The 21,303-nt window shown below is 39.5% G+C and overlaps 2 protein-coding genes across 3 annotated transcripts; one reads left to right on the plus strand and one right to left on the minus strand.

Annotated features, from left to right (window-relative positions):
• Window positions 1-412: 412 nt before the first annotated feature.
• Window positions 413-10,565, minus strand: RFESD (Rieske Fe-S domain containing). 2 transcript variants are annotated; one of them, XM_031673235.2, is made up of 4 exons: window positions 10,443-10,565; window positions 3,951-4,126; window positions 3,808-3,842; window positions 413-2,111 (listed from the first exon to the last, which is right to left on the minus strand). In XM_031673235.2, exons 2-4 carry the CDS (start codon window positions 4,123-4,125, stop codon window positions 1,848-1,850), a joined length of 474 nt encoding a protein of 157 aa, XP_031529095.1. In that variant the 5' UTR covers window position 4,126; window positions 10,443-10,565; the 3' UTR covers window positions 413-1,847. The 2 variants fall into 2 exon arrangements, with proteins under 2 accessions (XP_031529095.1, XP_072814496.1); XM_072958395.1 differs by lacking the exon at window positions 10,443-10,565 and adding an exon at window positions 9,684-9,766.
• On the plus strand, window positions 9,899-17,903 carry LOC107034417 (uncharacterized). Its single transcript, XM_031673233.2, has 3 exons — window positions 9,899-9,924; window positions 10,142-10,700; window positions 17,633-17,903. Exons 1-3 carry the CDS (start codon window positions 9,899-9,901, stop codon window positions 17,825-17,827), a joined length of 780 nt encoding a protein of 259 aa, XP_031529093.2. The 3' UTR covers window positions 17,828-17,903.
• The last annotated feature ends 3,400 nt before the right edge of the window (window positions 17,904-21,303 follow it).

The following is a 21,303-nucleotide window of genomic DNA, read 5'->3' on the forward strand; positions in this document are numbered from 1 at the left end:
AGTTTGAATCTGCTTATTATCAATTCTTTTAAAACTCGTCTATAAAGTTATGAAGGACTTGTAATTCATAGGTATCATAAACTTATAAAACAAAATATTTACAACTCTGATGAGAAGATTTCTGTATATGAGAACAGGGCATGACATAACATTTTTTATTATTACATTTAGAGGGACTAATTTAGAATCAGAAATCAAGTCCTTATTACTCATTGTTGCCATTGGATCCTGAGAAGAAATGCTTCTGTGGCCCCGCAAGCCAGAGTCATGGTTTTGCCTGCAGAAGGTACTTTGGTTTCTTCCATGAGTTTTAAATTCTAGACACATGTTAAGTAATTGGAGGATCAGCACCTGATGTAATAGGCTGGGATATACTCATCCCAGAGATGGTACATTTCCTGTACCTGGTGGGTAGCTGCTAGCATAAACAGTATTTATAAAAAGCACAATCTTGGCTCATTAGTAGTCTAATGAATAGCGCGTGTTGGATTATGGATAGCATCAGAAAAAAAATGTAATACGTAGCAAAGGGTTCTGTAAGCACAGTCTTAATGATACATAATTTATTAACTAATTTTTACAGTAACCAAGGGGAAGGGTCCATGTGGGCCCCTTAGAATATTAAGTATTATGTTTGCAGACTTAATTCAGTCCTGTGCCACGAAGATTACTGTGGTTTTAGACAAGGTTCCAGTTTTGACAAACAGCTTTTCTCACTCTGAATTCATAATCTGTTCATCTTAAGTTCTTTCTGGTCCCACTTACTTGTATATTCTACTGTGTGCTGAGTTATAGATGATCAGTACCCAGGGTATTATAGTACAGTGTGTGCACGAGGCAGCCAGAACAGCGCTGTCCATAAATCACTGGCATGGAAAAAGTGCGGTGAACCAACTCAACATCAGCCTTTCTGTGAACTCAGCAGAAAGGACTCTGAGGAACACCACCTTATACCTCTTCTCTATAACATTTACATGAAACACTTGGTTGTACACACATTTATTTGCTCTAAAAATCAAATGAAAAAAACCTTTATTTGAAATTTCATAGAGGCATTGAGAGTACTTTGGCTCACTGAACAGATTTCACATCTCCTATGGCTGGGCAGCAGTTGTGTGTGTCTTCCTTATTTTGAGACTGTCTGCCTTGACTGGAGAGAAACGGAGCCAAGGTTTATTTGGTTTTGATATCAGGCAAATTAACTTTCTTATTTTTAAATTCAGCATGTAAATTGATCCCATTTTTAAGTGTAAAAAAGTCTGCTATATATTTGGAAAAACTGAACAGTTTAGATTTAAGCATTTCAATGTGTTTAAATTTTATCTAAAAAAAAACAAAAACAAAAAAACAATCGACAGGGAAGGTGGGGAATGCATGCAAAGATCATTGAAACAAGAATGGAAAAATGCTGATAATTATTGAAGGGGGGTGATAAGAGTCTGTCATATTACTTTGTTTACTTTGTATATATTAAAATTTTTCCCTGATAAGGTCTGCTGTATCAAGTAGTAATTTACCCCCCAAATTTTTTGTAATTTTTTTTTCTGCTTTTCTTCACTTTGGTTTCTCCAGATTATTTTCATCTTTCACATTCTAATGCACATTCCAAACCTATAACCTTAAGCTTCCACTCAATCCAGAAGATTGGATGGAATGTTTTTTATAGGTCCTGATGGTGATCCTTACATCATACTAAGTACATGTGCTTTTGAACCTCTCATTTATATGATTGTTAAAAATAATAACTGTGTCTCTGTTGGAAACAGTTAATCACCTTTGGTATTGAAGCAAGGTTATTCTAAAAGTACTTCCAAAACATACACATTTTTCATTGTCATATAATTTTATCAGGAAGAACTCTGAATTACTTTGTAGACTCCAGTGGCATAAAAATCAGAGTCACACTTAAAAGGCTCATCAGAAAGAGTCACATAAATATTCCCATTGTCCACTGTCACTTTATGAATCCTTTGCTTTATTCCTTTGGAACACCACTTGGGTTTTGCTGATGGATCTTTAGGGTTTATAGACTGATACAGTCCTTCTCCTGTTGCCAAAGTAATTTTGTATTTATGCCAGGGGCAAACTATACATGGTCGTCCATCAAACTCCTGGGGAAAGAAATAACTGATTTTAATAATATGACATTTCCAACATTCACAATAGACCTCAGACTCAGAACAGAACCAACTGCAGAAGAACCAGGTTAAAAAACAGGCCAGCTTCTCTTTTTCCGTCTCATTTACAAATTATTCAGCATAAGGCAGAACCTAATCTTGGCTGTCATCAAGTCCCTTTTGCAGCTGATTAGACTCCCAGTGTTTTAGACCTCTATCAGAAGATAGCTAGCTCAGGCAACTAAACCACGTGACTGCAGCTGTGTTATCTGTTAGATACTAATGTCACTGCCTTGACAGAAACAGGGCAAGGCCTTCAAGTGCTTCTAGACGAATTTTCACTAGCTGGTGGAAGAATGGTAAACTTCAGATATAATTTCAAGAGATAACTTAAAGGCATAAGTGCATATGTTAACTGGAGAGCAATTTATGATCCAAAGTAGTTAATTCCCAACTTTTTAACTGTCTTAAAGCAGTGATTCTCAAATTTTAAAGAGCATGGGAATCACCTACATCTTGTTTAAATGCCCATCTTGATTAAGTGCAGTGGGCCTAGGGCAGGGCACAAGATTCTGCAGTTCCAGGACACTCCCAGGTGTCACCACTGTTGCTGGTCTGCAGACCACAATTTGGGTAGAAAGGTCTTAGAGCTCTCATTGTGGTCTGAAACTGAGGGAAATTCTTCCACATTATCATCCAGATGCTTATATTTTATCTCTATACCAGAAGTGCAGAAATGCTGTTTTGTACTCCCACAGAACTGTCAGCAAACAACATTTTAATCATAAATTCATATTCATAAATGTAAACACACATCTTGTAACATGAGGACAGGTGTGCACTAGGTAGATATGATGTGTAGAGAGAATGGAACACTAAGTTTAAGCATGTATTTTATACCAGAGAGAGAGAGGAGAGAGAGAGAGGAGAGAGAGAGATCAGTTTCATTAAAGAGAAAACAAGAAATTAAGACAGCTTGTTTGGGAATGTAAGGAAGAAATACAATTCCCTCATTCCTTCCTCAGTTAACCCTTCAAAGTGTTGTTTCTTTCTTAAAATATACATATTTATATTTTTATTACATTATACAAGTTACACACATTGGAAAAAATTCAAACTGTGCAGAAGTGTATAAAGTAAAAAGAGAATGTTATTTTTACTTAAAAAATGCACTCTCATTAGACTTACTATTCTATGACTTACTTTTTTCACTCAAAACTATATCGTTGATGTCCTATACCAACACATATAGATCTGCCTTATTAATTTAATGGTTGGATAGTATGCCATACCATGGCTATTCATAATTTAAACTGCTCCCTATTGTAAAACATTTAGATTGTCTTCAGTTTTTCATTACAATAAATGTTACAATGAGCTTCTCCTATATCTATATATCTGTATCTGTATCTCTATATATGTACGTAAACATTTGTGCACTAATATGCAGGGTAGATAACTCAGTATATTTGTTAGGTCAGAAGACATGCATATTTCTCATATTTACCTGTAAAATGCTTATCTTTACATTGTAGGGTTGTGAATTCCTAGAATATTGGCAATTATATTCAAAGAATTAAAATATAGTTCAAAGCCAAATATGTATTATTTTTGAATAAAGGATGAAATATAGTAAGACTATAAGTAGGAAACATCTGAGTTTGTTGAGAACAGATTTAATTTTACATACCTCTATTTCTCCCAAATGTAAAGGTCCTCCTGAGTCTGCAGAGGAATTGAATATTACATCTCATCATTAAAAAAGCTGACATTTTGACAGTTTTGTGGATAGTAAACAAATACAAGGTTTACAAGTGAAAAGTAAAATCTTACGGTAACAGCGAATATCCATAGCATGATATTCTCCTTTGTGGTAGAAAATGACCACTTCTCTATCGTGGACAACAGCTGTCATTCTTTCAGACTTTTTAATATCGTCTTCTCTGCCAACACAGACAGTAGAATATGTCTTCATTTCAGGATCTTGTTCAGAGCCATCAAAATCCATGCTAGTGAAACAAACAAACAAAATAAGAAAAAAAATGGCAAGTCGTCTTCCCTAGTTTGGCTACACTTAACTCACAGAGATAATCATATTATAAGAGAAGTCTGATTTCTCTGAGACTGATGCAGGCACTTTTTGGGAGCTATATAAAATAAAAAATAAATAGTGGATTGTGGTTAGTCATGATTTTGAGTGAGCGCTCTTAAAGCTTGCCAAAATTAGGGAGGACTCCCCACTTGGAGGCTGGATTTGTTTTTGACTCATTTCATTGCAGGTAATGAAGTCTCACTATCCTCTTATTCTCTATCGAGGTCAGTGCTAAACAGCATCTGCTCATTCTCAGTGTTGTTTTCATCTTTGGTTGAAGGTGGGGCTCTTCAATAGTCCGAGTAGTCTTGGACCTCTTGGTTAAGGTGACTCTCTTGGTTTTGCCTGGAGTGGACAGCCACCTCTTACAGATGAACCACATAACTGTATTCTAGTAGAAGGGAGTAAGTGTGAATGGACACTTTTCATTTTCTTAATGTGGATAGAAAATTCTGTCTTATTTGGGCAACTGTCTTGTCTTATTCAAGAAGATGATGTTCTCTTCAATTAATTTATAAAAGAAGATTAAATTTGAGAGAATTTGCAGGTATTCTAAATACACTTTTTTCTCAGCACAGATATTTAGCCTATTTCTTTGAAAGCAACCCTTTCAAAGAGACCTGTATACTTTAAGAACATAGTCATAGTCTCTTAATTTCATATGAGAAAGAAGTATCAAGATATATCATTGTCAGGGATTTCAGGCCCCATGTAGAGGATTTTCCTGAGGGCTTCCCATATGGGGGTATTTAAGGTTTTTTTTTTCTTTCCTATGATGGTTTTTGAATGAAACTATATATCCTGCTTTGCCAATAATTTCTGTATTTATTCTTTCTCCACTTCCAATCCCAAATCTATCCTATTATTCCTACCTTCTTTTCATTAGAGTTGCTATCCCAAAGTTTCTGGAAGCATTCCTGCTTTTCCTGCCTATCTCAGGATTAAGTCTGTGGTGGTCCATAACTTTTAAAAAGTGTAGAGAAGCATGTATGATGTTATCTTAGGATTGACAAAGAGCTCTGTCTCTTAGGCAAGAGCATGTTTTGAATCTATGCATGTAATGAAATATAAATCACAAAGCAAAAATTGAGAACACTCAAAGGGTTTTGCTTTTTCCTTTATCTCCTAATAATTACACTATCAGATAGCCCTGCATGGTGTCTGCCCTCTGCTGGGGAATGGGAATCTTCAACCATCTGAACAATGTCCAACTCTGCAGCTAGCATAAGGCAAGCTTACTCCACGATGTAGGTGGGCAGGAAAGAGGCTGCCCACAACATTCAGGCATAAGATGCTGTGTGTACCTGGACCATTATCTTAGAGCAAGGCTACTTCAACCCCTTCATTGTATGATAGAAATGAAAGAGTCCTGGTAACATCTAATCACAACCTACTTTTATCTTTTGGACACTGATGGACAAGTTTCTCTGTAATCTATTAGGGAGAAATATATGTTTGAAAAAGCAAGCAGGCAAAATTCTCAAAGGGTAGCTATTGACAATAATATTTGGCACAGCAGAATTATTAAAAAAGATTGTCTTCAACAATGGATTTTCAGATTCTCCTTCTGCAAAGTTCTCCTTCCTTGTTAGAGATGGTCATTCATTTGATATTTTATTAACAACCAGTATGTGACTGGCATCTCAAGAAAGTAGCAAAGATAAGGTCTCTGCCCCCTAGAAATTATATTCTAGTTACTGAGATCAGTAATAAGTAAACAAATACACAAGTAAGATAATTACACAATGTCATAAGAGACATGAAGAAAATGAACTGGGTAGTGAAATGAGAGAAACTGAGGGAGTCCATTTTGCAAAGAATGGGCTGGGAAAGTGACTCTGAGACAACAGATGAGCTGAAACCTGAAAAGTACAAATGAACTAGACATGCTAAGAACTAGAAGAGAATTCCAAGCTGAATGAACAGCAAAAACCTGAAGGAAAAAAAAAGGCTTAGTTGATTTGAGGAACAAAAGGAGACACTAGTGTAGTGAGATTTGTGAGACAGGAGCTAAGTCATGCAGCGTTGTGTGTAGATTTTATTCTAAGAACAGTGGGAAGGCTGCCATGATCAGTTTTTAAAAGAATGCCCTGGCTGAGTGGAGAATGGATTGTAGCAAAACAAGAGGAGACGCACAGAATTCAGAAAGCTACTGCAGTAGTCCAAGGGAGAGAAGATGGGGGCCTGAACCAGGGTGTTGATTCTATGGGGGAAAAAAAGTAATAATAACAACAATATAATAATAATAATGGCAGTAGCTAAAATTACACTGTGCTAACTACAGGTCAGGCACTCTTTTAAGACTTAACATTTATTTAATTAACTAACTGAATCCCCCAACATGTTACTACAAAGAAGGTATTATTTTAATTTTACAACAAGAAAACTGAGGCACAGAGAAGCTGGGCTGATGAACTGGAATGAAGGAGCAACAGAAAAGAAAGAAATAAGGATATTTCCCAGGATTTAGGTTTGTGCCACTAGGTGGATTATGACTTGTGATGGGAAAGACTGAGAAAGGAATGCTATTTTGCAGGAATGGAAAAATCAAGAACTAGCGACATTTGGCACATAGTGAGTTGAGGTACTTAAGAAACATCAGGTGGAGATACCAAGTCAGCAGTCAGGTATCTGAGACTACAGTTGAGAATCACTAGAGAGAGAAATTTGGGAGTTTTCAAATTACCAAATTCAACAGGATCAGTTGGAGGAGAAAGTGTCGATACGGAAGAAAGTCTCATACAATTCCTAACGTACATTCATCATTTAAAGGTCATGGAGAAGAGAGCCTGAAGAGAGGCAAGACCAGTAGAGTTTTAAGTTTATTGCTAATCAAATGAAATTCATTCAGTGCTCACTTCTCTATCTTATATTCTCCTCAAATGGTAAATAAGTGGTAACCCAGCAAAAAAGAAAAGCAATGAGATAAAATCCGTTCCAATGCTGGCCACCTCTACATATCAGGCAATGAATGATACATGAAGAAAACATGGGCTTCCTAGGAAACACTGTCCCAAAACTGTGGTTGTTTCATAGAGCTGGGCCTACCTTATACCCTTTTCCCCTTGTAATTTCACTTAATTCCCCAAACCTCCACTCTCACAGAAATCAAATACTGGTTAACATCTAAGTAAGGGCTCACATCCAGAATTAACTATTACTACTCTTTTTCCCCTGTGTTTCTAAAGTTCATCTCTTATTATACTCCTTTTGGTCAAAATAGAAATTAAAAGGAAAAATCAAGCCTAAGAAATCTCTCAATATTGTTCACAGTTACTAGCTCAAGGGCCAAATTTACATAGGTCTGATCCAGTCTGTGACTCAAAATAATATTCATATACATCACTGTATAACATATACCATCTAGGAGCCATTCTTTTACAATTCAAAGTTAAGTACACAGTCAGCCTTAAAAATAGTATATGTGTGTATTTTCAACACAAAATAACTCTGTAGTCATAATGTCTTAATAGATGTTTATTTTTGACACAGGCCTTTCAAAACAAAAAGTAAGGACAGTTCTAAAGGTGTGACAAGACTGGGTTAACTCAACATTTTCATTCTCAATTCCATTTTAACAATTGCATCACTTTATGGAAAATTTATCAGAGTGGGAAACTACAGAAAGTCCCAGATAACTTGAGAGGTATCCAACTCTGCCTTATACAAGATAAGGAATTACATATAGAAAAGGAAAGGAAGAGAAATCTAAGTGATGTTGGTTGTACAGACCCAGTTAATGTTAATAGGAAGTTTGCCATGGAATTTTCATGGTATTAAACACAAATACACTTGTCTACAATTTAAGATATTTAACAAAATTGTATACCACATATCAGCTTCAAATGAGCATTCTAATTTTAGGGAGGTGATCCTTCCTAATCCACATGTTCAAATACAGCAATATTGTCATATTTCATAGGAACTTATTATAGTATCAAGCAAGTGACAAAATACATGAGATGTGGAGTAGCATCAGAAGTTAATTAAGTTCTCCATAGCTCCCAAATAAATGAGAACCAAACATAACCCTCCCTCAGGTTTCAGAATCTTAGAGCCAACAGTCTTTGCAGGGTTTGCCCCCAACCAGGGAAAAACTGGGGAACTTTGCAGGGGCTGATAAGAAATGAGCAGAGAAAGCTGGGACTAAATGATAAAGATTTCAGGGAAATATGATTAGTCTTGCATTTTGCTTAGAAAACTATTATCTCATTCTTCAAAGAACTGTTCCCTCTATGCATAACAAATGGTTCTGTTTATGATATCTGGTGACTATAATTAACATCCATGTTATTCTTAATTAAATATTGTGGATATCATGGTCCATTCAGACAACAGAAGTCAGTGTGTTCACCTTGATTACCGTTACTCTTATGCACTATTCACATGCTCCTGCACATTTCCTCTAGTTTGAGTCAACTTTAAGATAGTAGGATCTTAACAGAATAAGAAAAAAAAAAAAAGAAAGAAAGAAAAATTAAATGGTTTCTCCAGTTTGAGCCCTAGGTGAAGAAAACTTCCTTCTGAAAAGTTTGACCATTTTGTTCCAAAGTTCTCTTCTAGAAATATTTTTTGGCCTGTGCTTAAAATTAGGTTTCTAAAGGTGCTAACATTACATAAAATTACAGATTAGCTAAATGGCTCCTTAGTCCCTATTAGATACCTTTCCAGAATAGGGCATCTATTCAGGTTGAAGTTTTAAAAAGCATAAGTTAAGTTTCTTACCGGGACAAAAGAAACATGAAGTTAAAGGAACTTGTAATTCCTCTTGAGCACAAAAGCACTAAGGTGCTTTTACTAAGTCTGGGAACTTGGCCTATACGTTATCAGAATGTATAGGTCCAGGGTGACAACCCTGCTTTTACGTTCAGAGAAGAGAAACGCCTTAGCTTTGTATCTCTTTGGCTGGCAGAGTAACAACAGATACAACTAGCTGTCCTTCAGTGAGTGCCAACTGCTTGGATTCTTTGCATATATGAATTCATTAATCCTCAGAAGGATGCCAAGGGGTACGTATTATATCTGTTTTCCAGATAAGGAAGCTAAGGTAAAGGATTTTCTTTAACAAAAAGCTTGCCCAAACCCACCAAGTATCAGTCAAGATTCAAACCGAGATCTTATGGGTCTAAACTTTGTGAACATTCATACATATAAATCTTAACATTTCATCTAAGTAGCATCCACGGATTTATAAAAATAAGTGGCCTGTAAGTACACTATTTTGAAGGTTCAAAACTTTTCAGCAAAGTCAAGATGTGTGTGTGTGTGTGTGTGTGTGTGTGTGTGTACACCATTTATATATGCAGAGATGCTGGTCCTGATTTTTAAATTTAGGAACGCTACTATGCAAGAGTCTTGTCAACAAATGTTTAAAAGGGAATATTTCCCTAATAATTTAATAAAGTCACGTAGCTGCCCTGGAACTCTCTACTGCCGTCTGTGACACGAGATCTTTGAGCACCAGGTGAGCTCACCCGGGTTTGAATCCCGGCTCTGCGTGACTTAAGCCCAGCAGCTGTATTTCTCTGTGCGCAGTTTGCGCGGCTAGAAGCTCCGCACGTCGGGCCGTGGTGAGGGATACACGCCTCAGCACCCGTCAAGTGTTTGGAGTAGGGCCCGACCGTGGGAGGCGCTGCGATCGTGGTAGCGGTCATCTCTAAGGTCCTGCAGCTCTGAGAGCTTATGCGCAATGACCTCGCGCCGTTTAACGCTTTAGTAAAGACCGCCTGCCGTCCTTAGAGCGGCGGTCAGAACCACAGAGAGCCAGAGCGTGGCAGCCAGATGCGGCGGATCGTTCCGCCTGCAGACTTTAGGAGACGGACATCCAGGATGGCTGGGGCTGCAGGAACCTTGGGGCAGTTATGATGCGTGTGAGCACACAATGCCAGGAAGTTTCGTTAAAAACGCCCCGCCGGCCCCACTGAGGCGGCAGTTCCGGGGTGGGGGCCCAGACTGGACGGGGAACAAGCTCGGCGGGCCTCGCAGTGCCCGAGGGGAAGGCTGCCCTAGGGGTTAATGGTCAAGGAACGCGGGATCGCGGCCAGCAGGGCCGCAGGGCTCAGAAGGGCCGGCAGCAACGCTACTCGTCAGCTGCGCGCGCCTGCTCCCGGCCGCCGCCGCCGCCGCCGCCGCCGGAAGTCCGAGCCGAGGCCCGCCGCCCGGGCGGAAGCAGCGAGCTCGGGAGCCCCGCCCCGCGCCCGGCCGCCCAGCGCCGCGGCCAGAAGCGAGCTTACCTTTCTCGAGTCCCTCGCTCCACTCCGACAGACCCGGCCGCCGCGCCCCCCGCGTGTGGCTACTGCGCGAGCCAGGGCTCCGGCCACGGCGTGGAGCCCCCGCGGGGCGGGGCGAAGCGGCCCACGTGGCCCGAGCGCGCCCGCCCCCGGGACGGCCTCTGTAGCGCCTGGGGAAGCGATCATCTCCCCCTGACGGCGACCGCCGACCCACCTCGCTCTGCCAGGACCTCTGAACTGACAGTCGAGTGTTTGACGAACGTAGGTGCCGTCAATTTATTTCTAAATGTTTGTTTAGCTCACCACATTTACGCAGATTTTTAAGTGCACCCAGGGATCTTACTTCTAGGAATTTACCTTATAAAAAGATTTGCAACAGTTCTTCACGAGGCACATAATCTATGTATAAGGATGTTTATTACAAAGAAAGAATCACAATAGCTCAAATGATCAACAGGGAAATGGTTAAATAAAATACAGTGTAGACGTGAATTACTTTGTAGCCACATACTCGAGCAGATTTCATGATAAAATGAATTTGTTAAAAAGCAAAGTATGAGATACTATGTGTAGTTTGCTTTCTTTAGCGTAAATAAAAATTATTTTTCGAGATTCAAATATGTAGATATATACATAAGCTTTTTCTTTAAAAAACTTAACAGTGGTTACTTTGGAGGAGATGGATTTTCACTTTCATTTTTTGAGCTTTGCAACTTTGTTTTTTTCTCTTTATACTTCTCTGAATTTAAAAAAAACACCTCATACTTGTTTTCAGAGTTGGAAACTAGATGAGTCTGATAGTTTTTTTTTAAGTTTCCTTGGCTATCTTCTAATGCAATGGTTCTTAACTTTGGTCATACTTTAGTCACCTGGGAGTCATGATGCCAGGACCAGTGAAATAAAACTCCAGGGGCTGGTGGGGGGCAGGGGAATCTATCTATCTATCTATCTTTTCTAACTTCCCAAGTAATTCCAGAGTGACCTCAGGGTTGAAAACGGCAATCTATGTTTTATATGTTGACATCTTCGTTCCTACAAAGGTCCCATGGGCCTGGGGCAGCTGAAACCCAGGAACTTTGTTCATTTACCGCAGTATACCATATAAATGCCTTTTTTTTCCCCTATGAGCCAAAACATGTATAAGATTGAGAAGCTCACATTAATGGATTTGTTTCCAGTTCTATTTCTATTCTGTTCCATATAGTTTTAGGGTGACAGTAATATTTTACAGGATAATTTCTCTTTCGACCATTTGTTTCACTGATCCAAGCACAAATGAGCCATTTAGTTTTGACGAATCGCTTCACCAGTGATAATAAAATATATTTGGATTTATTATAATTATTATGTATATAATATAATTATTATAATTTATGTTATCTATTATAATTTATGTTATCTGTTAGCCGTCCCATAGTGTTTTATGGTTTATAAGGTTTGCCATTTTAATAAAAGTACTTCTTTTTTGCTTTGGCATAATCCGGCATTAAAATAAGACGCATCTTAGATCCACCAACCTTAAGTCTGATTTTGAGTTGATTGGAGACCTCAGTATATGCATTTATACATACAAAGCAGAATAAGAGAGAAATCCAAAATTTTCTCTTATCTCTACCTAAAGTATTAATGTGATTGGTCATGTGAAATTATGAAATGCTTGGAAAGCTTTAGTGGGAGGCAGAATAAACTACTTCCCTCCACCTCTGCACATAGCTGAACGCAGGCGCACAGCCTAGATGGCACAGGCATGCACGTGAGTTAACAGCAGGAACCCATAAAGTTCATTTGAAAGTCATTATAGTTCAGAATTAAATTCATGATTCCTACTGTCATTTTCCTTTTCTTGCCTTCCTTCCCTCCCTCTCTGCCTCCACCTCTTTTTTTCTCTGCAGTAGAGCAGTTCCATGCAGTGTGGGCAATACTCCCACAAAGTTCTACTTGAGGATATTTAGGGGCTGTTTCTACTTCTCTCCTTGGAATCAGTTTGTGTCTTCTGTTTCTTCCTCCATTTGTTCTTTCAGCCTTCCTTTTCCTACTAGTGACACCCAGTGGTAGCCCTGGCCTGAGTTTTGTTCCCAGTCACCAAAACCAGCTTTTCCTTTGTGATCTCGTCCCTCAATATCTTTGTCTATGAATAGTTTCAAATGTCCCTTCTCACCTTTGTGAGCCCTCTGCTCTAAACATCAAGCTGTTTCTAGGCAAGCTTTTCTGAGACCAAGCCTTTCCTCTCAGAAAGTTTCAAAATCTGCCTTCAATCCTAAGCCAAAGTCTGTCTTGTGAGCTAGTGAAAACATTCGTGTGTTGCTAGTTTCACTACAGGGAGATTTGAAGAATATCTACCAATCTGGATTTCCTACTCCTTCAGACCAGGAAAGGGTGATAACATTGCCTGACGTTCAGAGCAGGGAGCTCCCAAAAGTGAAAAGGAACATTTGAAACTATTCATAGACAAAGATATTGAGGGGCAAGATCACAAAGGAAAAGCTGGTTTTGGCTTCCATTAGGCCATTGGGATTATGATCATGAGAAAGTGAGGATGGCTTTAAATACCACCTATCTGCTTATGACTCTTAACTGGAGATCTACACAACAGTCATTTGTGTGCATGCCAGCATAATATTCCTACCTGGGTATTTTGACATAAACAGTGGTGTTCACCAAACATCCCATCTCCTACCTCACATTTCCCAGCCCCACTTACAGTCAGTTCAGGCCTCGTGACTAGTTTTGACTTGTGGGTTGTGGGTAGAAGTACAGTGTGTCATTCCCAGACTGAAGCACAGAAGAACAGATATGAGACCTTGGCAGTTGTGTCTTTTTCACAACAGTTGACTTTCTAGATGGTGCCTTCATCAGCCTGGGGCCCTGCGTGACTGTGTGGAACAGAGACCAGCATCCCCTCAACTCACCGCTTCCATCAAGCCATACAAGTCATGTAACTTAAGTGAGAAATAGGAACCCAGGCTTTCTGGCTCAAGTGTATACTGCATTGAAGGTGGGCTCTCTATAGGGTCAAGGTCTTCACATCACTTGTGAGCAGCATATTGAGTCTTGAACACAGTGGCTGACTTCACCCCCCTTTTGTTAGAGAATTGATTAGGTTCGTGCAACTTGCTTACAGGAAGGATGCCCCAGTATTTCTCATCTTCTCTCCTGGGATATCACCTGTGCACATTTCTGTCTCTGCTGTTGGTGCTTTCAAATCTGGTTTCCTCAGGTCTTAGGGAGCAAGAATACCTCTGCCATGTGCTTTTCAAGGCACTGCCATTTCTCAGGTTGGATGTCCCAGGCTTTGCATGGTGACATGTGCCTTCAATGCTTCAGTCCTCTCTGCTGTGCACTGTTCCTTCTAGGAAGGCTTGGCCTAGTTTCTGACAGTTTAACTTGCTTCTTCCATTGAGCTCTTTCTTCTCTGCCACATGCACTGTGTGCCAGACTCAGTGCTTTCCTTGCTTCCTTTTACTTCCTTCTGTTTTCTAGCCCAGACTTTTTTTCCCCCTCAATCTGCACAAATAATGCGCTGCACAAAAATGACTTGTACTTTAGTTGGCTGATCCAATAGGAAATAACTTTCCATCAGATCAACACCTAAGCCAGCCCTGGACCTGCTCTGTCATTGTCCAGCCTGGCTTTACTTTTGTTTGTGTCATCTTGGCTGTGCCTTCTCTGGAGCTCTAACTCAACACTTTTTTCTTACTTGTTCCTTTAAGGTATAGACATTACCAATACCTACAACTACAATTCCTGGATCACTTTCAAACTCACCCTTAATACCTTGAGTATTTTATCCTAATGATTCTAGTTTCCACCACCTTAAAACTGTCTAAATTTCTGTAACTACTCGTCATATCTTCCTGAGTCTTCAAGGAGGTTATTCTAATGGACTAACCCTGAAGATGGAGTTATAAAGTCCATATGTGACTGCTAGAGGCCTGTGTGTGTTTGTGTGTGTGTGTGTGTGTTGGAGGTGGGGACAATTCCCAAAGAAAGGGTTATTATGAAGAGGGCAGAGGCTCAGAAAAGGGGTCCACTATGGGAGTCATTTTACACATTAACGTGTTGAAGGCTCTGAGAGCTAATGGTATAAAGAAACCTTGTTGGGAAGAAAGGAATAAATTAAAAAGTACCATGAGGACATATTCAGAAAAATTCAGAATGTGGGATATCTTCCAAGGCAACTAGCTTGGTTTCTTCAAAAACACAATATCTTTTCTAAAAGGTCAGGGAGGATGTTTTAAAACAAAAGAAACTAAAGAGACGTATGATCAAATGCAATTTGTGGACTGTAATTAGACTTCAGTTCAAAAGAACAAAAATCTGTTCAAGTTATATCGAGGACAAAAGGGGAAATTTGAATCTGGACTGCATGTTAGGTGATACAGGGGAATTATTGTTAATTTTCTGAAGTATGATAATGCTTTTGTGGTTATGCAAAAATGTCTTAGGAGATGCACACTCAAGTATTCAGAGGTGAGGTGTAATGATGGCATAACGTCTGCAAATAATTTTCAGGTTATTCAAAAACAATGACAAAAATATGTCTAAAAGCAAAGATGGCAGAATGTTAACAACTGTTGAATCTCAGTGGTGAATATGTGGGTGTACTTCTGTGTTGTTCTTCATGTTTTCTGTCTATTTTATAAAAAGTAAAAAAGAAAAGAGGGAAACCTATTTAACCTAGTGTTCCAAACATTTAACTATGAAACTCTTTTTTTCCTTTGTAATATATTAATATGGAAGCATCTGCTGCTTCACCAAGTATACTTGGGCATGCTGGCCTAGGGGAGGTTCTCAGTGGCTACATTAGAAAAATAGACTATGATGATAAATGCTTAGTGAAGAGTAAACATCTTTTTAAAAATTCAAAATATACTGAAAAAAACTCCATCCAGCTAACTGAGGAAATGTTTGCTGTATCATTTACAATGGGGCCATTCTAATACTCTCAACAGTGGTGTGACTTCTTCGGCCAGAGGAATGAAGGTCACAGCTCGAATAGTGACTCTTAAGTGTCTAGTATGTGTTACCCAAATCCTTTCTCTTAGTGTAACCCCCCCCCCCACACAGGCTAAAGTTTCAATCATCTGTATTCTTCTGTGCTTAAAGAATTAGATGAAATGATAGCTCTCTTAGAGCACTTTCAGGAAGAGAAACAAATTTGCAAGTATAATTGACACTTCTTAATAGGGATGAAGTTATAAGGAGACCTCATAGTTTCTTTTGACAGCTACTTATATGTCAACTTGACTGGGCCGTGGGGTTGTTTCTGAGTGTGCCTGTGAGGGTGTTTCTAGATGATGTTAATGTTTGAATTGGTAGACTCAGTAAAGCAGATTGTATTCCCTAAGGGGGTGGGCATCACCCAATCCATCGAGGGCCTGAAATAGAACAAAAAGGTGGAGGAAAAGAGAATTCACTCTCTCTGTTTGAGTGTTGGGCTTGGATATCAGTCTCCTCTGACTCTTGAGCTAGAACTACGCCACCAACCCTCCTGGGTCTCTTTCCTGCACATGGCAGACTGTGGGACTGCTCAGCTTCTATAGTCACTTGGGCCAATTCCTGTTAATGAGTTTCTCTCTCCCTCTCTCTCTCTCTCTCTGTTTCTCTGGAGAGCTCTGACTAATGCGTTTCTTATATGCATTTGCATGCCTTTAGAGAAAAGAGAAAACAGCAATTCAAACTGATCAAACAGCAAGGGAATGTGTTATTTCACGTAAGATCTGAGATTGGATGGTTCAGACTTTGGTTATTTCAGCTGCTCAGCCACATCATCTAAGACTTGGGTTTTTCACCTTTCCACCATTCCAGCCTTAAGATGTTGGCCTTCTCTTAAGGTTATCTTCCCTCTGTGGTTGCAAGATAGCCATTAGAGCTTAGGTCACATCCACAAACTATAACATCCAGAGAGGAGGAATTGCCTCTACTGGTATCTACTATTTAAGGTTATAAAACCTTTGCCAGTAGCCCCCAGAGCCCTTACCTCTAGTTTCATTGTCCAAAACCAATCAACTAGCAGGAGGAATGTTAATTACCATGGTTGTCTTAGATATATACCCCAGAAATGGGGATATCTTCCCCATTATAGAGTTATCTTCCTTGGTGAATGATGGGGCAGTTTTAAAATATGATAGCAAATTATTTGACACCTCTTCCATTAGAAGGTAGGGTTTATGCTCTCTGCCTTTGAATCTGGGCAGGTTTGTGACTGCTTTAACCACTAGAGTACCGAGGACATGCTTCTGTGTGACTTCTGAGGCAAGGCCATACAGAGCCATGTGGCTTCCACTTGTTCACTAGAACACTTGCTTTTGAAAACTTGAGCTGCCTTAGGAGAAGTCTGACTACTCTAAGGCTGTCATGAAGTGGGAAAGCCACAGCCACATGGAGGGCAGTATGTAGGCACTCTGGTCAGTATTCCTGATGAGTCTAGCTTTTGAATATCCCAGCCAAGACATCAGACATATGAGTAAAGAAGCTGCTCCCAGGTGATTTCTAGCCCTCAGTCATTTGAATCTTCCTCATTAAAGCCCAAGATATCATAGAACAGAAACAAGCCAGCCCTATTATACTCTTTCCCAATTCAGACCCACAGAATCCACGCACATAATAATTGGTGATTATTTGACACAAGGTTGGAGATAGTTTGTTGCACAGCAATAGATAACTGGAACATGGTGATCCTGAACACAATCAGGATTCCTCTACCAAGGCAAGAGAATACTAGATGTTAATGTGGGTGACCAAGGGCCTGCCACATTTTGGATGCCTGCTCCTGTATTGATGTCCATGAACATGAGGGTCCTCTAACACACTCAACCTTCAGATTGGAAAAAAAAAAGTATTTCCTGAGATTAAATGACTTCCTTTGGGGAAAATAAAACACATATCCCACAGGCACGATTTGGCTCAGACATCACCCAAAGTCCCTCCTCAAGCCTGTAAAGAGTTTCACATTCTATGCTTGACTCCACCTAAATTCACACAACCCTCACCCCCCACCCCACACTAGAAACACAGAGAGCCTCTGGAACAGAAAACTGAAGAGCAAAACCACCCCCTAGTCTAATTTAGTACAACCTCAAAATATTAGTAGAGGTAAAGACTAATTTGCTGTAATAAATAGACTCCCAAAATTCAGTGGCTTAAAGAAGACAGAAATTTATTTCTCTCATATAACCTTCTGACCTGTTTAGGTTGTCTGTGCCCCACAAGATCCTGAAGGAACCTCTAAGATGTCCTCATCTGATCATTGTCACATCATGTCCTCCAGCCAGTTGGAAGGGGAAAGAGAGCATGGAGGAGCCCAAGCCCTATGTCTTAAGGCCCAAGTCTGGAAGCCACACGTGACACTTTTGCTCACATTCAGTCACGAAGAACATATCACATAGCTGTAAATAACTGCAAAGGAGACTGGGAAATGTAGTCTCTGTCCCAGCAGCCACATAAAAAGGACTTTGGTGTACAGCTGGCCATCTCCTCCATTTCCAAAAGTGAGTTCTTTTCTTGGACAGTCTGGAGGATGAAATGATGAAACTCTCTGGAATAATTGTATACTGTTTTTCTAGAATGCATTTCACTCTTCAGGTAGCCTTTTTTATCCAGCACTTCCCCCCACCCCACTTGTGTGTGTTCAAGCTGGTCTTTAACAGATACATAAGTCTGTAAAGCAAGACTTGTTTGTATCTGAGGATCAGATAGACTTCTTGGCTATTACCTATTCAGATGATGAAAAAAAAAAAACCCCCAAAACACCCAAACAAATAAACAAAAAACCCCACAGCTCTGCCACTTACTAGCTGTTTGACCCTGGGCAAGTTATCCTTAGCTCCAGTTTCCTTATCTGTAAACTGGAGATGATTATAATACATTCCTTTTAGTTGTTGTAAGGATTAAATGAATTAACACTTGTAAAGTGCCAGGCGTCATAGAAATTATGTAATAAATTTTAGCTATTTGTTGTGGTTCCCATTAGTTATCTTCTGGGTATTTTGTAAGGCAGACAATAGTGCTTTGCTTAATAAAACCATACCCAGAACTGCCAGGGTTTGGCAGTAGAAGGAGATCTCACCATGTGGAAAAGGGGTTAGAGCTGGGGCTCTAACTCTGTCCCTGAGCTTGGGATTCTCTCATTTCAAGTTAGTGTGAAGCCTCATCAAATTATATGGTAAGCGATTAAATATGCCAATTTGACGTGTGGTTGGAGACTAAGACCCAGGTCTTCTGATATCTGGTCTTTTGACTCCCATTTTTAATTCATCCAACACCACTTTACTACTCTACCCATGATTTAGTTGTCAATTGCTGCAAAACAAACCACTCAAACACTTAATGGCTGTGATTTAGTATTTCTCACAAGTCTGTTGGTTAGCTCAGCAGTTCCTCTGTTGGTCTCCCCTGGACTCACTCATGTGGGTGCATTTAGCTGGAAGGTCATCTGGGAACTAGGCCCAGCTGGAATGGCTGAGTAGCTGGGCCTCTCTCTCCATATGATCTCTCATTCTTGGCTCCTTAGTGGTATGGTGGTCTCTAGGCACATTTTCTGAGAGGACAAGTCTTGTGCATAAATGCTTATCAAGATCCTACTTGTGAGAGATTGTCAAAACAGGTCACGTGCCCAAACCCAGATTCTGTGGGAAAAGATTACACGAGGGATGGATATCAGAAGACGGATTCACGAGGGCCATTAAATAATAATCTACCTCAGCACATTGTAGGGTTGTCACTTCCAAATCTGGCTATAGAAAATACAGCAATAGTTGCTGCTAAGTTCTCACCCAAAAGCTAAACGTTATATGAAATATAGTACTTTGTACATGATAGAGCTTTAATAAATAAATATCAAAATGAAAGAATAATTCATTAAAATTACCAATGGCAAGAATTTGAAATAATGTACTGTAACATTAATAATTACAGGTTGAGATTCCTCAACAAAGTCTTTACCATAAAAATTACAGTTCTTCATGGAATATAAAATTTTAAAATATAAGAGTTACGTCTTTGATTTTCTTCCATCTGCCACACTATGCCCAATACAGATCCTCAATACCTACTGGCTGATGGATTAAATTACAGTACACTTGGAATGTTTCCTATTTCTTTGATAAAAACATGCAGTAAGCTAAAATGAAACACTTTTTCTTGCCAAATTTCAATTAGAGGCTGCTGCTTGCTGCTACAAATAAGAGAAAAATCCAGCTTTACTGCCTTAAGCAATAAGAAAATGTATTGGCTTATTTAACAGGACATCCAGTAGATGTGCCTCAGTGGTGTTTAATGTGACAGCTCAGTGAGGTCATTAAGGACCTGTGTTCTTTCATCCTCCACTCTGCCATATCTACGGTATTGGCTTCATATTATGACTGGTGCCCCTCATGGTGAAAGGTGGGCTGCCAGCAGCCAGCAGCACTACATGCTCCCTCATTTACCTTCCGTGGGAGAGACGTGGAGAGAACATGCTGGCTCCCATGGCTCTCTCAGAAGAGTTTAGGACTTCCTTGCTAGATGCCCAACAACCCTACCCCCAATCTCATTGGTCTTAACTGGATCACATGGTTCTTTCTGAGTGGGACATGGTGGTAAGGAGGGGTGGAATTACTTTGATGTGTTTAGACTAATTAGGGCCCAGTCTTAGAGTGGGAGAGGGGTCAGCTTCCCTCAAAGCATTTGTTCACAAGAGGCATAGATAACCAATAAGAATCTAAGAACTGTTAGAAAAGGGGAAATGGATGTAAGGAAGGCAACTGACAATTATTGTAGGCATTCTACCTTCTATAAGGCCTAACTTCCCTGTCACTATGTAGCACCATTTGGTGCATTAATCTTTCATAGACTCCCCAAGACCTCTTGCTTCCCTTCATGTAATACTACTCAGCTGTATTTTATCCCTCACAACCCAGAGTTAAAGAATAACAGTAGCTATAATATATTGAGTACCAGGTGACTCTGAAGAGACAAGCTGACCAGAATCCCCTCCCCACCAATCAAGTATTTTACATACATTAATACTATGAAATTGATAACATAAACCCCATTTTATTGTTGAGAAAACCAAGACTCAAAAAGATTCAGCAAAGAGCCTAAAGTCACACAGCTGCTGAATAGTAGAGAAGAAATTCAAGTCCAGGTCTTTAGGCTCCAAAGACTGTGTTCTTTTCATTATATTATACTGTCTCCCAACTCAGAAAAACATGTTTAACTTAATTGGACTATTCATTGTTATTAGTATTTTATTAATGCATTCCCTTCAATCAAGTCAGAACATTTTAGGAATGGAAGAGAAACTCCTCAAATTTTCTACTTTCTTTCATACTTCCTAGGAAGTTGCTTAGAAAAAAATGTTTTAAATCTATCTCCTCTTCCACAAATGAGCTAGACTATTCTATTTTTAGTAAATGATTTATAGCTAGTTGTGGCTTTAGTTATATTCCTGGCTGTTTTCTACATACTTTGTTTAAAATTATGTAATAGGTCATGTTTACTTATTTTAGCTATATGTTACGGTATGGCTAGTTCTTTTTAAAAAAAATATAGAATTATTTCTATTTAGTCTTTAAAGTTCTTGTGGTGACCTTTACATTGGTGTCTATGTGAATAGCGCCTCCTGGAGTCCTGCAGTCTAGACTTGCTGCAGCAGCTTGGTTAAAATCTAACTCCGTGGGTGAGGGGGTGTTGTTTGATTTCTTTTAAACTCCAAGTATGTGATTTAGCTTCTCTTCTAGTAATATCCTGTTTGGGTGACACCTAGAAAAGAGATCAAGTTCAGGGTCAACGGCTCATTTACCTTTCCTGTGAAATTTAAATGGTATGTCCTACTCTAGCAGGATCTAAATTAAGAATAACCTTTGGAGGCTTTCTTGATTGG

Source organism: Vicugna pacos, chromosome 3, assembly GCF_048564905.1.
Source record: "Vicugna pacos chromosome 3, VicPac4, whole genome shotgun sequence".
Taxonomy (NCBI): domain Eukaryota; kingdom Metazoa; phylum Chordata; class Mammalia; order Artiodactyla; family Camelidae; genus Vicugna; species Vicugna pacos.

Excerpts from the sequence above, each read along its gene's own strand:
- RFESD (XM_031673235.2), bottom strand. The coding sequence starts at position 4,125 with ATGGATTTTGATGGCTCTGAACAAGATCCTGAAATGAAGACATATTCT. Across the intron at positions 3,843-3,950 it reads TATGGATATTCGCTGTTACC|ACTCAGGAGGACCTTTACAT; the intron begins GTAAGATTTTAC and ends ATTCCTCTGCAG. Across the intron at positions 2,112-3,807 it reads TACATTTGGGAGAAATAGAG|GAGTTTGATGGACGACCATG; the intron begins GTATGTAAAATT and ends TTCTTTCCCCAG.
- LOC107034417 (XM_031673233.2), top strand. The coding sequence starts at position 9,899 with ATGACCTCGCGCCGTTTAACGCTTTA. Across the intron at positions 9,925-10,141 it reads TCGCGCCGTTTAACGCTTTA|TTCCGGGGTGGGGGCCCAGA; the intron begins GTAAAGACCGCC and ends CTGAGGCGGCAG. Across the intron at positions 10,701-17,632 it reads CAGTCGAGTGTTTGACGAAC|GTTGTCTGTGCCCCACAAGA; the intron begins GTAGGTGCCGTC and ends TGACCTGTTTAG.